At 26.1% G+C, this 14,146-nt stretch overlaps 3 protein-coding genes across 4 annotated transcripts; 2 read left to right on the forward strand and 1 right to left on the reverse strand.

Annotated features, from left to right (window-relative positions):
• Nucleotides 1-609: 609 nt before the first annotated feature.
• LOC128960199 (nuclear hormone receptor HR96-like) lies at nt 610-3,090 on the forward strand. The gene is made up of 7 exons (XM_054306269.1): nt 610-652; nt 778-842; nt 1,617-1,724; nt 1,832-2,386; nt 2,454-2,582; nt 2,667-2,728; nt 2,803-3,090. Exons 1-7 carry the CDS (start codon nt 610-612, stop codon nt 3,047-3,049), a joined length of 1,209 nt encoding a protein of 402 aa, XP_054162244.1. The 3' UTR covers nt 3,050-3,090.
• Nucleotides 3,091-5,284: 2,194 nt separating this feature from the next.
• Nucleotides 5,285-7,914, reverse strand: LOC128959482 (myogenesis-regulating glycosidase-like). 2 transcript variants are annotated; one of them, XM_054305441.1, is made up of 3 exons: nt 7,871-7,914; nt 6,553-7,273; nt 5,285-6,475 (listed from the first exon to the last, which is right to left on the reverse strand). In XM_054305441.1, exons 1-3 carry the CDS (start codon nt 7,875-7,877, stop codon nt 5,305-5,307), a joined length of 1,899 nt encoding a protein of 632 aa, XP_054161416.1. In that variant the 5' UTR covers nt 7,878-7,914; the 3' UTR covers nt 5,285-5,304. The 2 variants fall into 2 exon arrangements, with proteins under 2 accessions (XP_054161416.1, XP_054161415.1); XM_054305440.1 differs by lacking the exon at nt 7,871-7,914 and having other exon boundaries at nt 6,553-7,401.
• Nucleotides 7,915-11,342: 3,428 nt separating this feature from the next.
• On the forward strand, nt 11,343-13,057 carry LOC128960200 (vitamin D3 receptor-like). Its single transcript, XM_054306271.1, has 7 exons — nt 11,343-11,397; nt 11,469-11,533; nt 11,602-11,709; nt 11,795-12,418; nt 12,485-12,634; nt 12,725-12,786; nt 13,003-13,057. The coding sequence occupies exons 1-7, from the start codon at nt 11,343-11,345 to the stop codon at nt 13,055-13,057; spliced, it is 1,119 nt and encodes a 372-aa protein (XP_054162246.1).
• Nucleotides 13,058-14,146: the final 1,089 nt, after the last annotated feature.

Here is a 14,146-nt window from a genome sequence, read left to right on the forward strand (position 1 = left end):
TTATTTAATATACAAACATTCATTAACAATAATTTGATCATTTTTAATTAATATCTAAATTTAAACTAATGTGATAAATAAGTTGTTTTAAACTCAAATAGTCTATAATAAACACACACACAAACAGAGAGAGAGAGAGAGAGAGAGAGAGAGAGAGAGAGAATATTATGTAATGATTTTGTTGTCTTAGAAACCGATTTACTGAGTAATAAATGTTGTCAAGGATTTTGTAACTGTTTTTGTAATTCAATTCGATATTAGAGTACATATTTCATATGTGCAACACATTAGAAAAAATTGTGTGCTTTTTAGCATTTATTAACATTAGAGTACATATCATACACAAACATATATAGAAAGTTTGGGTGCATTTTTATTTCAATACACAACACATAACAACATTAACAACAGCAGCAAACAGTACATCAAGTTTATTATTATTATTTTTTGTTGTAATTATAATTACATTGCACATTTTTGTATTGACAACTGTGTTTTTTAATAATAATAATAATTTATTATTCAAACTTTATTAGTTACTAGTTTTTTGTGTGTAAAATTTAATAATTATAAATTAAATCTAATTGCTAAAAATAAATGTCTCGCAACATGGTCAATAAGTTTTGTGTAGTTTGCGGTGATAAAGCAACTGGTAACTAAATTTTTTTTCTCTATAAATTACTTATTTGTTTATAAGTTTTATATGATATGAAAAACTATATCTTTTATTTACTTATTTAATTTCTTTGACTTATTTTTTTCATTTCATATAAAAAGGTTATAATTTTAATGCATTAACGTGTGAGTCGTGTAAAGCATTTTTCAGACGAAATGCTCTAAAAGTAAGTTATTTCTTAAAAAGTTTCTAAATATAAATTAATAATTATATTTTAAAAGTTAATTTAAAAGTTAGCAAAACAATACAACATAAATTTTAATCACAATTTATATTTAGTATTTAATTATGTTTATAACTAACAATTAGTAAATACTATATTAATAAATTTATGAATAATTATTTTTTTATTTATCGATGATTACTATATTCTAATGTAATCTACTGTATGTTAGTGTACTTAAAGTACTATATTTATCAATAATACATTTACAACAACAAAAATTACATATTTTTGAAATTATATACTTTTTATTTAAGGACTTTATGTAACAATAAGTTTAGATAATAAATTGTGTGAATTTTATAAATTAGTTGCTAACTCTTTAAATGTTATTTATAAATTTTGTTGAAAAATTAATTTTTTATATATAAACATATAACAAATTGATCATTAAATTAATACATTAAATAATAATTTATTTTTAAAGTTAACTTAAAAACTTAGTAAAACAATAGAACATAAATTCTAATCACAAGTAATAGTCTATTATTAATATTATAAGTACTTTAGTGTTACTTTTACAGTGCATTTACAGTTCATTTATGACTAGAGAGACATCTATCAAACTTTGCACTTAAAATGTAAACTTTTTTTGTATACAATATAGCAGTATATTATTAATTGTTAGAATTAATTATTAAATTTGATTTAATTTTTTTAATTAATATAATATAATATTATTATTGACTAACAATGTATGTATGAATATCTGAGCAGCAGATCCCTCGATGCAAATTTCAATCCAATTGTGTCATCGATTTAGTTATGAGACGGATGTGCGCCGCCTGTCGACTGAAAAAATGTATGGATTGTGGAATGAAAAAAGTAAGTGACATAACCCGGGGTTAAACTAAAAGTTTACAATGAGCTGACCTACAGATTAAATTAGAGGTAGACTTACTAACTTATGTCATCTACCGTTCCTCACATAGGAATGGATTTGGAACGACGAGGCAAAGGAAAGTCGGCGCATGAAAATCGAGTCCAACCGTAATAAACGTACGTTTGATGAGATGCGCGACACAGACATTGAGACACACCAGAGACCGGCCAAACAGCAAATGGTTATCGACCCGACCTATCAGTACGAGTTGACCCGATTCTCGGCGCTTATCTACCAGAAAGCTGTCGAACTTGAGTTGTCGGTCATACCCATTGCCCGTCCGGTTAACGATTTTACCCAAACCTATAATGAGTTGGAATGCAATCGTTTGAATGAATTGTTTAACGCAACCAAACTTATTGAAAGTCAATCGACAGCCGCCGCCAGTAAAACACTCACTAAAGATGATATTATCTATGCGTTGGACTCAAAGTGTGTTCAGGAGATTCGCAATATTATACGACTGTCCAAAATGTTAATCGGATTCAATAGTATCAACAAACAGGACCAGGAGAAGCTCATCAAACGCGGATGCATTCAAATATATACTATGCGATCGGTTACCTATTATGATAATAATTTGGAAAGTTGGAATATTAAACTGGTATATTTAAAACTAAACATTTGATCAATTTATTAAATTAATTAACTTTTTTACATTTACTAATTAGGATCAGCGCAACACTGTTATGCTTAGACTCGATGACGTCCGTAATTCTCATACAATGTACTCACAATTTAAAGACTATTTAAAACGATTTAAATATGAATTGGACAACGATTATGGTATACTTGATCTTGTAAGTTACTATACAATGAAAGTTTTACAGTAAATTTCCATTATTTTCACATTTATTAATTAACCATGCATATTTAATAACTAGATGACAGCTATTGTTTTATTTAATCCGGATTATGATGACCTCGTAGACAAAGAACTAATTAAGTAAATTAAATTAAATATATTTTTAAAAATAAAATATCAATCTTTAATTAATTTTTAATTACATATTTATAAAGACAGGAACAAAAAATTTATATGTATTTATTAAAACGTTATTTGCATCGCAAATATCATACGACATGTGAAGCAAACGGAAAATTTTTGAATTTGTTGAACACTTTAGTCGATTTGCAATACTTGGAGAATAAGGTTCAACAAGACTTTCAAATCAGACACACAATGATGCCATCGATGGCACCAAACATTGGAAATGACTCAAACAAACAGTGGGATAACTGTCCCGAAAGACTGACAGTCAGTTGATAAACAAATAAATCTTAAATATTATATAATTTAATATTAAACATAATATTATTAAAAAATTTTATATTTTGTAAAGTAATTTAAATATCATTTGACTGTATTTACGATACTTTATTATTTGTCAATAATTGCATTATATAAATATGCTGTCAACCATATGTACATAATTTTTTGTCAACAAAAAATACATGATTTTTAAAATTTTTATACAGAAAATTTAATATTGTAATTTATAAAACTGCAAATATTAATATTTATGTAAATAACAAATATTGAGTTTTTAAAAATAATTATTAACAAATATGAGAATTTTCTAGTAAGCTAATATAATATATCAGTAAATTTAATATTACTAAAATTACTAATATACTATTTTTATAATTCAGTATATTAATAGTATATTATATATTATAAAATTAATGTTACAACTAAGTTACTATAAACTTTATAATAATTTGAGTATTTTTTTAATACTGATTATGATTTGAATTGTTTTTCCACATAATTAGCAAACAATTGGCAATCATTTATGTAATCATTTTAAGACATTTCCGTATAGTAGCTATGATTTTTGAAAAATTGATACAATTTATAGATTATAATTATTATGTATGTTTGATCAGTTTTCAAATTGTTACTATAATAGCCGCTAGGACTACAAAATAATGGTTATCAACCTATATATGATATTCAAGTTTTTTTCTGGAAATACTTTCTAGCATTCTCAGCTGGTTTTATATATATATATTTTTAAACACTTATTAATTTAAAGTATTTTATTATAATTATTCAAAAATAGTTGATTTAATTTTTGTAGATAGGATTATGATAAATTTAACTAAATTATTATGTTATTTACTGTTTTAAATTATACAATATTTGAACTCATATTCAATAGATAGCAAAAGTATACTGTTGTTTTAAGGTACAAACATACAGTTTATTCAATTCATATGTAAAAATATTATTAAAATTTTTCAGTAATTCATAAAAATGTAGAATAATTAAAATGAATTTTATAGAAAAAATAAAAGTAATTATAAATTTATTATAAAATATTTAATTAATTTATATGAGACAAAAATACTATTTTTTTATTTTAATAAAAAAAATTAATGATTGATACATTTGCATATAAATGGATCAGCCAAAAATGATTATTTTAAAAAATAAACTATTTAAATGTTTATAAATTATATTTAAAAATATTTTTATCTAACATACTTTATTTAAATTACAGTATAAACATTATATGTATTTATTAGGGATAAACAAGATTTTGGTTTTTAGGGTTTGGTGTCTAATCACAAAATCTCGAAAAAATCTTGGGTGGAGTATAGGGTGGGTGTATTTTTATTGCATTTTTAAACAGCAAATTTTCAAAAATCCAAAATCAAGAGAGGGGCCAAGAGAAATTCCCTAAAATTCCTCAAATTCTCGAAAATTTCCATATAAATGGGAGAAAATAGGTTAATATTCCCTTATTTATCAAAATATTTTATAAAATTATTTAAAACATTTAGATTTTAACTAAATTAGTTATAATAATTCAAAGTTATAAGTAATAAGTTATTAAAACAATAATACTAAATAAAATTTTAATTTTTATAAACTTGAAAAAATTAGGCGCCTTCACCGCCGAAATTGGGGGGTGGGGTGGGGTGGGATGGTATGGGATGTGTGTCATTTCTCCTTGATTTTTCAATTTGGTCAAAAGGTCTGTGGGAGCAGATCCCAAAATCTCGATCTTAGGAGGGATATTTTGGTTTTACCCCTCTACTCCTTTGCTTAAGCCTGGTATTTATATAATAAATGTTAATACTATAGTATTTCACTAACAAAATGTCATTTTAAAACATTAATAAGATAACAGTATATAAATTAAAAATCAAACAAATATTAGTATAATACCGGTATACTATGTAATAAATTTTATTTAATAATATCACACATAAATTTCAATGTCAACTAATATTCATGCATTTTATTATTAGTATTATAGTAAAAATTTATAATTATTAATACTAAATATACCAGATAACTTTCGATATTTCATAAGGTTCATAAGGTCATAAGTAAAATTTTATATAAACTAAAACATAATTTAACAAAATAAATCAAAATATTTAAGAAATAACCCTTAATAACATTGTAGTAATTTGAATAATTCATTATAAATTTATATATATTATATAAACAGAATTTATTTTAATTTATAAACAATAAATCAATAAAACAAAACTCATTGAATTGTATTAAACTCTATTAAAATATGGCAATTCATTTAAGTCTGCTTTGAAGTCTCGTAAAGTTTGACCGCCTTTATGGACAACCCCTCTGTGGTCTTTCCATTGGCCTTCCGGTAGATATATATTGCGTTGTCTGGCTTTTTCATGGGTTACCGGCGCTACCAACAGATCATTACCGACTAAGAACTCATCGTCGATAGCAAAAGTGTTGGTGTCTTCAGGAGTCACCCACCAAAGCGGTCGCAGTATAGGTTCGCCTGTTTTGACGGCATTTTTGGCCAACGATATGATTAGTGGTGAATACTGTTCGTGAAGTTTGAGCATTGCTTTGGTTATAGCTATGACTTCGTCGGAAGATTCTTTGAAATCCCAGGGCGTGATCGAGAACTGCAGGGTTGGCATCAATGCGTTTACTTGAAGCCATCGGATGTACAGCTCTTTAGAAGGAAAGTTTCCGTAGGCGTTGCCGCCGATCATATCGGGCAACACGAAAGAGTAGCCACCGATTGACATCATAAGAGCTGTCGGGATTAGTGTCTGTAGTCCGCCATTGTAGTCCCAAACGGACAGTTTGTCGAGCATTCGGACAAAAAACGGTAAGTGCTGTGTTTTATAGCCAACTCTAGTTTCGATCATATTTCCCAACTCAGAGACGGTTTCAGCATAAAAACCGGTCAATTGGACGGGTGTTTGTTGTATGCATTCGTTGCTTAGCTTAAAGTCTTTTCCAACCCACCCGAGCTCTCCCGCGTCAAACTTAAATGAGTCAATTCCAGTGGTTTCACGGATTTGCTTAACCCGTTGAACATACCATTGTTGGGCGTCGTAGTCGGTAAAGTCGACGTGTGCTGCCTTACCGTCCCACCAGTCCTGCACTAATACCGACCCGTTTTGAGATTTTATAAAATATTTTTCACCTGTTTTGAAGACTTGACTGTCGGTATTGACAAACGGATAGACCCATAAAGTGCTACGAAATCCTTCGGCGTGCAAGTGGTCGACCATTTGTTTTGGATTCACAAACTTTTTCGTATCAAACGTAAAGTCGCCGTATTTTGCTTCCCATTTGTCGTCGATTTCTATCTGACTGCCGGAGAAGCCGTGAGATTTTATCTCTTTGGCAAACTCTAACACTTTGTCTTGAGTTATGTCTGCGTGATATTTAGCCCACGTTGACCTATAATAAGCACAGGGAGGTTAACAAAAAAGTAAACTCATCTATAATAAGTTTTTCTACTAAATAAGCGCTATTACCATATCGGGTAAGTAATCATGCGTTCGTCGGGATAACCGACCGGTTTCTGAATCCATTTGTCGGTCGCATATCTATAGACAGTCATTATGTTGTCGGCCGACACCAAATGAAACGTCAGTTTGACACGACTTTTCTCAATGGCGTGAATATAGGGACCCTTATTGTAGTCGCCGGAGAAACAAAACAATGGTTTGCCGTTATTGCTGTCCCGTCGGACAAACAATGGTGCCGTATATTCGACGAATAGAGCAAAACCATTGGAGCCGATGAACAGGTATTCAAGAATACCGCCAATTGGATTGTGAAACTGGTCATTGGTTGAGAACGGTTCGGCCGATTTAAAGTGGACCGTCTGGTCAATTGGCCAGCGCTGGACATTCTCTTCATAAGTTGTATACCAGTGCTGGTCAGACAAATGTATGCAATATTCTTCATTAGGCGTCGGATTAATCCATTGTATAGTATAATGAGATATCTTCTGGTCGTTAACCACTTCCTGAACGATGGCAAATGTATTTTGACCGCTCGGGTCGCGCGAAAACGCAATTTTTGCCGATTTGGCGCTACTTTTCTGTACTCCTGAAATGTTGGCGTTCAGAAAACTGGTAACCAAAGTGTCCACTTTTTTCGCGTGATTCGACCGCAACTCGATATCGTTTCCCGATTTCTGGTCATTAATAGTGAGATTACCGAACGTCAGACTGTTGACCACCGATTGATCTAACAGTAAGTTATGCGTAAAAAGTAAAATCAATAAAAATTTATGAAACATTTTTTTAAATTTAATTATTTTTATTATTTCAACAGTTATTTAGTTAAAACAAGTGTTCAAACAAATTATTATAAAACTTTATAAATCAATTATATATTTATTGTATAATTTAGTCTCATTTGTTATCACTTTAATATTAACAAACTTAAAATCTAGCATGCTCAAATTCCCACTCAATTCTAATCTTATTTTTCATATCCTAATAATATTAATATACAGTATTATACAGTATATAATTTATAAAATATATTTCAAAATATTAAATTTATAAATAATATATTTTAATTTATTATATTATTTCTGACAGATGTTTATTTCAGATTATTTTAACCCCTGTCTCCTCTATAGTAATATGTATTAGTAAATTATAAAATCAACTAGGTCATTAATTGATTATATTTTACACTCTAATGTGTGATTATTTTATCACAAAATTAAATAACTAAATTATATGTTTGTCAATTGTAATTGTAATTATTTTTTTAAACTACATAAACAATAGCTATATTTTTATTTTTTAAAATAATCTATGATTTCTAACTTACCTGTCATCTTTAAGTTGTCTATAATTAAAACTTAATTTTATCTTAAAAATAATAGTCTTTTAAACATTTTTTTACAATTTATAATTCATAATAACTTAAATAATTTTTAAAAATATTTATATCAATTGATATCAATAATAAAGTATATTTATTACAATAATAATTATTGTATTAAATGATATCATAAAATATTATTTAAGTTATTATACTATAAATAAAATTTAAATATTGTTAACCATAAACTATAATGACATAATCTAGTTAACAAAAATGACATGGCTAATTATAATTCAATTGTCATCAATAAAATCATATTATTTTAATTTTCATGTTTTAAACAATTTATTGGATTTAATTTTATTGAATAACAGTAAAACTTACAATGAATTACGTTATTAGAAATTTTTGTTATGTTATAAATAATTATTATTTAATTATAAATTTTCTTAAATTAAACATATTATATAAGAAAATATATATTGATATTAATAGTAATAATAATATAGTTTTATATAAAAAAATGATATTAATTTAAGATAAATCACCCCGTGACATTTTAATAGTAGCCATATGTAACTGTACAAATAGGAAGTCCTCATGTTTGCCACCCCTGTCCGGGTGATGGGTTAAACACTTTTGTCTAAACGATTGATTTATCTCATGATTTGATGCCTTTATGTGAACTCCAAAGTAGTTGTAGGCTCTCTCTAGTGCCTCATCTTTAGGAACACCAAATATTCTTTGAGTTAAACCATCAATCAAATAGCTAACTCCCTGAGCCGATAGTATACCACCAGCTATTCCACCAACAAGTGTACCGATTGGCCCAAATAATGATCCAATGGCCGCACCTCCCATACCACCAGCAACTCCGGCGCCTATAGTAGTGGCTGAATCAACAATATTTTTGGCACATCTTTTGCCAGTGATTTGTCCGGTCCACCAACGGTTCAAATTATTAATAACATCAGCTCCGAGACTAATTGCAGCCAATGCTACCATCACAACAGTCCCTCCAGTTTTGTTGACCAAACTGACCATTTCGTCAATTGAATTAATTACCATTCGATTGGTTATTATCTTTGGTATGGTTTCTATGATAGCTTTTTGACTGACCATCGGAATCATACTCCATGCTTGTGCTAAACCTATAAATCCTGATCTCTGAGCGACACTCATATTAGTTAATCGGCTTACGTCTAGACAATAGTTGACTCCATCGGGAGGGGGCTGTTCGGAGGCCTCTAACATATGCGAGTAAGTCGTTTGCATGAATTGTCTAAAAGCCGGATCTTTTTCTGCACTTTCTGTGTCTTTCACTATACGAGAAACATATTGTTTGAAAAGATTGTCCGATGATTTAGAGGCCGATCTTAAGGTTTGCCAAACGGGTGGTACTCTATCTTCATCTTTATATTGTTTATCTTCTTCATCCAAATACCACAAAACACGTATCAATTCATTGATTGAATCACTTAATATTTCAATTAATTTTTTACGTATCTCATCCCTCCAATCAATATTTATGGCCATTATTTGTAAATACAGTACTAATTATGAATAATTATAATGATTAATATTAATAAATAAACGTTTACTATATTTATAGTAATGATAAACGGATTTATTTGAAGTCCAGACAAAATCATATGTAAATGATTTATATTATTGAAGATATATTGTATTTAAATTATTGTGTAAATTATAATAACATAATATTACTTTTTAAAATTAGAATTTATTATTTAATAATATTAGTATAGTTGTTAGAATGTCCAAATTATATTTAATTAATATGAAAAAATAAAATATGATTGTTAAAATTAACAAATTTAAACTTTTTTCAAATAATAGTAATTTTTAAAACATTTATTTAATTTTGCATAAGTTTAATGTAAACTAAATCTATTTAAATTATGTTTGTAACAATGTAGTCATAAACATAAAATATTTTAGCATAAAGCATAAAAAACTATGACAATTTTATCAAGACATTACATAATACAGTATTAATTGATACTGTTTTTTATTATTAGTAAAATAATAAAGATAATAAATGTGATATTTAATAAAATAATGATTTTTTAAATATTGCACAATTAGTATAACTAAATGTAAGTACACTATTATTAAGTAAACGACAATTTGTCGGCCAATATAATACATACAACTTATTGTGAGATTAGTCGAAACTATACTGAAATTATAAAAATTTTAATTTCACTTACAATTGATATGAGTTTTCACACAAAACTTAGGTCTTTTAGAAAACAGATCACAAGTGTCACACATTCAGCTCTTATACATAATTGTTATAAACTAACAGTTTATTTGACTATTTTTTTTTTGTTTTGATTGAAAATTTTGAAAAAAATTACAATATAACACGATATTCAATGTTATATAAATAAATATTTTATATTTACAATTAACTTTGAAATGTTTATTATTTTAATAAGTTAAGAAAATTGATTGAAAATAAACAGTAAAATTATATACATTATATTTATTTTAAATACAGTAGAATCATATTATCATATAATATTACAATTGGATAGATTTGAATTAATGCTCTGATATTAATAACTTAAATAAAATCTAAAATAGTTTATTATCATTATTTTTAAACAAAAATAAAAAATATAAGGATAAAAAATTAAAATAATTTCAAATTTAAAATATTTATATATGCATTAGACAAGTTATCATATTATGATAGACATTATTATAAATCTACTAGATATACTGTATAATAGTAGAAAATATAAAGTTATATTTTTATTTATTGATTTCCTGGAAGTATTAATCAATTAATATTAGATTTCTTAAAACATTAACATAAATATAAAACAAATTAGATATAAAAATAAGTTTTAATAAAACATTTAGATAATTAACTTTATGTAAAAAATAGTTTTTATACATTTATTAAATATTAATATAATACATATAATTTGAAACTTTATTCCTAATAAAATTGCACAATGTAATTTTATTATTGCAATATAACATTTAAAAAATAATCTTTAGTTTAATGTCATGGATACTTTTATTATTTAAGTTTAAGTAATCACTTTAAGTTGAGAAATTCCAATATATTCATATATTCCCTGTTATTAATAAAAGTTTTTTTAATTATAATGTTATTTTAGTAATAAAAATGAAATATTACGATAATTTTTATATAAACATTTAAGTATTGATTATTTAAGTTAATTATATTAATATGACGTTAATTTTATTAAAATTATTTATAAATGTTATTAAATTACTCTAATTAATATAATAATATAGGTGTCAGCATATAAAAGTTCCCTAAAAAGCATAAAATATTAGAATCTTATCAAACTTAAGTTTGTAATTTATAGATAAGTGTATAATATAAAGTACATTTATAAATAACAATTACAAAACATAACAAATAAACATTAATTTATTTTTTTAAATTTTTAATTAAATTTTGTCTAAAAAAATGACAGATCGATTCAAAGGCAAACGGTGTGTAATATGTGGTGATCGAGCAATTGGTAAACAATATTTACTAAAACTTTAAATAAAAAATAAAAATAACTAATTTTTACAATTTATTAACTTAAAGGTTATAATTTCAATGCGCTTACATGTGAATCGTGTAAAGCCTTTTTCAGGCGGAATGCTCTAAAAGTGACAAACATTTTGTAAAAAAAAATTATTTAATTAAAAAACTAAAACTATTGTTTACTTTATAAAAGACACCACCAAAATGTAAATATCAAGATAATTGTGTCATAGACATCGATAAAAGGAGATTATGTACACAATGTAGACTCAGAAAGTGTTTTGAGTATGGAATGAACAAGGTTAGTTTATAAATTATAAAGTATATGCACTTTAAATTGAAATTTTAATAAACTATTTATTTATATTATGTGCAATTGACCCCAGGATGCTGTTTGGACTGTTAGTGCTAAACAGGAGCGTAAATTTAAAATAGAAATGAACAAGATTAAACGTGAATTGGAGCATGATTGTTTTACAAATTTTCAATCACCTCAACAATCTCTATCATCAATCATAGCATCGGTCACAACGACAAGTCTAGCATTAGCTACTCGTCCAACATTTCATGAATTTCTAAACCGTGAAGTCGATGCTTATGACCGAGCAATAGCTCAGTCCAATTTGTGGGACAAACTATTTGCACGACTAGTTGAGGTCGAGATGAGTGTCATACCGATTGCCGGACCCGTCAAACACTATAATCAACAATTTAATGAACAGGAAATGTGTCGACTCAACGATTTGTTTGTTACAATCAAAAAGTTTGAGACACTGGCCCTCACACATACCCATGAAGTGACAACTTTAGATACAATTGCCAATTCTGTGGCTCGACTTAACATCAATGAGTTGGTCAATATTGTCAAATTGATTGACACACTCATCAATTGTAGTCAACTGTGCGACGATGACAGAGCCAATCTCATTAGGTTTAGTAGTTTACAAATATTGGCGCTCAGATCCACACAATATTTTGATGACACAGACGAAACTTGGAAAATTGTTTTAGTAATAAATTTATTAGTTTTTTTTTTAATCACAATTTATAATTATACTGGTATTTTATCTTTATAGAATGATCATAGTGTAATAAAAGTTAAGCTAGATGCTATTAGGCGCCAAAATTGGACGGGTAATGGTCCACTTCCACTAAACTCAAAATATAAAGATTTTCTTAAAAAAGTAATCAAAGAGTCGGGATATGACACCAATGTTATAGCAATAGTCTGTATTTATATTAAATTATTAAACTTTTATTGTATTTTTATTAGTATTTACTTAATTAAATTAAAATTCATATTCATATTTATTTAGATGACAGCAATAGTATTATACAATCCAGATCATCCGGGATTAATTGATAAACAAAAAATCAAGTAATTTTATTTTACAATACAAATCATTTTTAATTTAATTAATAATTTTTAAAAATATTTTTAAAGGTCTGAACAAAATATTTACATATATTTATTAAAAAGATATTTACATCTAAAACACGCCACATGTTGTGAATCTGAACAAAAATTTTTCAATTTAATCAACAGTTTAATAGACTTATATTATGTTGAATACCGTTTACAATATAATTTAAGGCATCGATATCACGACACTATGCCTGATGTCATTAAAAGTATTTTTAATCTTTAGATAACATTTAAAAAATTATTTATTTAATATATTTATCGTTTTATTAGAATTCAAGTATAACTTACAGTATATATTAATAATAATACTTAAATAAAAATAAATACATTTTCAATAGTTTGAAAATTAATGTAAATCATATTCATTTGAATATAAAAAAAATTTATCAATCGCTGATATCCAGGTTAATATAAATTGTAATGAAATGCCAATTAGAAACATTGGACCAAAACAAGCGCATAGAAATATATTAATAATAAGTGTTATTGTGGCAAATGCTTGATATACACCTATTTTAATCCAATACAACTTTCCTCCAAACATCCGGTACACACATTGGGTCCCAGTTTGCCATTTAAGAGCTATCGGTAACTCTATTAGTATTGTTATAAACGAATTTAATATTTGTATGACACCGGGTATAATGCAATGTACGGCTATTGGACTGATGGTCGTAGTTATACCACATATAAATAAAATAAATCCCAATATTGTTACAATTATTTGTAATTTACTCATTGTTTTACTGTAAATTATTTTTTAATAAAAAAATAGGACAAAATTTTAGAAATTATGAATTTCTATTATTATTTGTTTATTTATTTAAAGTTTTCTTATTATAGGAGAACTTTAAGTTATAAAACTTTATAATTAGATATATTTAGAACAATTAAATAATATTATTAATAAATTTATTTTAAAAACAAACAATAAACTATAACATTAATATTTAAAATCTAATAATACAATATTGTAATTAATTGATATGACTTTTGATCCTGAAGAATTTTACTTATATTTATTCAATTATTTGTAAATTAGATGTTTACTCACATTTCACTAAACTTTATATTATTTTTGTTGAAAAAAATTAAAATACTATTTATTTAGACTAAAGTAATCTAAATATTCAATTAAAAGCTATATAAATAATTTTTGATTTTTATTATTTTAAAAATATAACAAACATTTAATAAAAACAAATAATATATTATTATTTTGTTTTAATACTGTATATTAATGGTTTATATTTTTGATTAATTTTTATTTTAATTTAATTTTAGCTAACTATTAAACCTTATTATAATCTAC

The sequence above is a fragment of the Oppia nitens genome, unplaced genomic scaffold, assembly GCF_028296485.1.
Source record: "Oppia nitens isolate AA-2021 unplaced genomic scaffold, nextdenovo-longstitch-racon4-pilon3 scaffold4_pilon_pilon_pilon, whole genome shotgun sequence".
NCBI lineage: Eukaryota > Metazoa > Arthropoda > Arachnida > Sarcoptiformes > Oppiidae > Oppia > Oppia nitens.

Bases quoted from the DNA above. Each gene is read 5' to 3' on its own strand.
- LOC128960199 (XM_054306269.1), top strand. From the start codon at position 610: ATGGTCAATAAGTTTTGTGTAGTTTGCGGTGATAAAGCAACTG. The intron at 2,387-2,453 runs GTATATTTAAAA...TTTACTAATTAG, and splicing joins AAAGTTGGAATATTAAACTG to GATCAGCGCAACACTGTTAT. The intron at 2,729-2,802 runs GTAAATTAAATT...ATATTTATAAAG, and splicing joins GTAGACAAAGAACTAATTAA to ACAGGAACAAAAAATTTATA.
- LOC128959482 (XM_054305440.1), bottom strand. From the start codon at position 7,325: ATGTTTCATAAATTTTTATTGATTTTACTTTTTACGCATAACTTACTG. The intron at 6,476-6,552 runs GTAATAGCGCTT...TGCTTATTATAG, and splicing joins ATGATTACTTACCCGATATG to GTCAACGTGGGCTAAATATC.
- LOC128960200 (XM_054306271.1), top strand. From the start codon at position 11,343: ATGACAGATCGATTCAAAGGCAAACGGTGTGTAATATGTGGTGATCGA. The intron at 11,534-11,601 runs GTGACAAACATT...ACTTTATAAAAG, and splicing joins TCAGGCGGAATGCTCTAAAA to ACACCACCAAAATGTAAATA. The intron at 12,787-13,002 runs GTAATTTTATTT...ATATAATTTAAG, and splicing joins ATTGATAAACAAAAAATCAA to GCATCGATATCACGACACTA.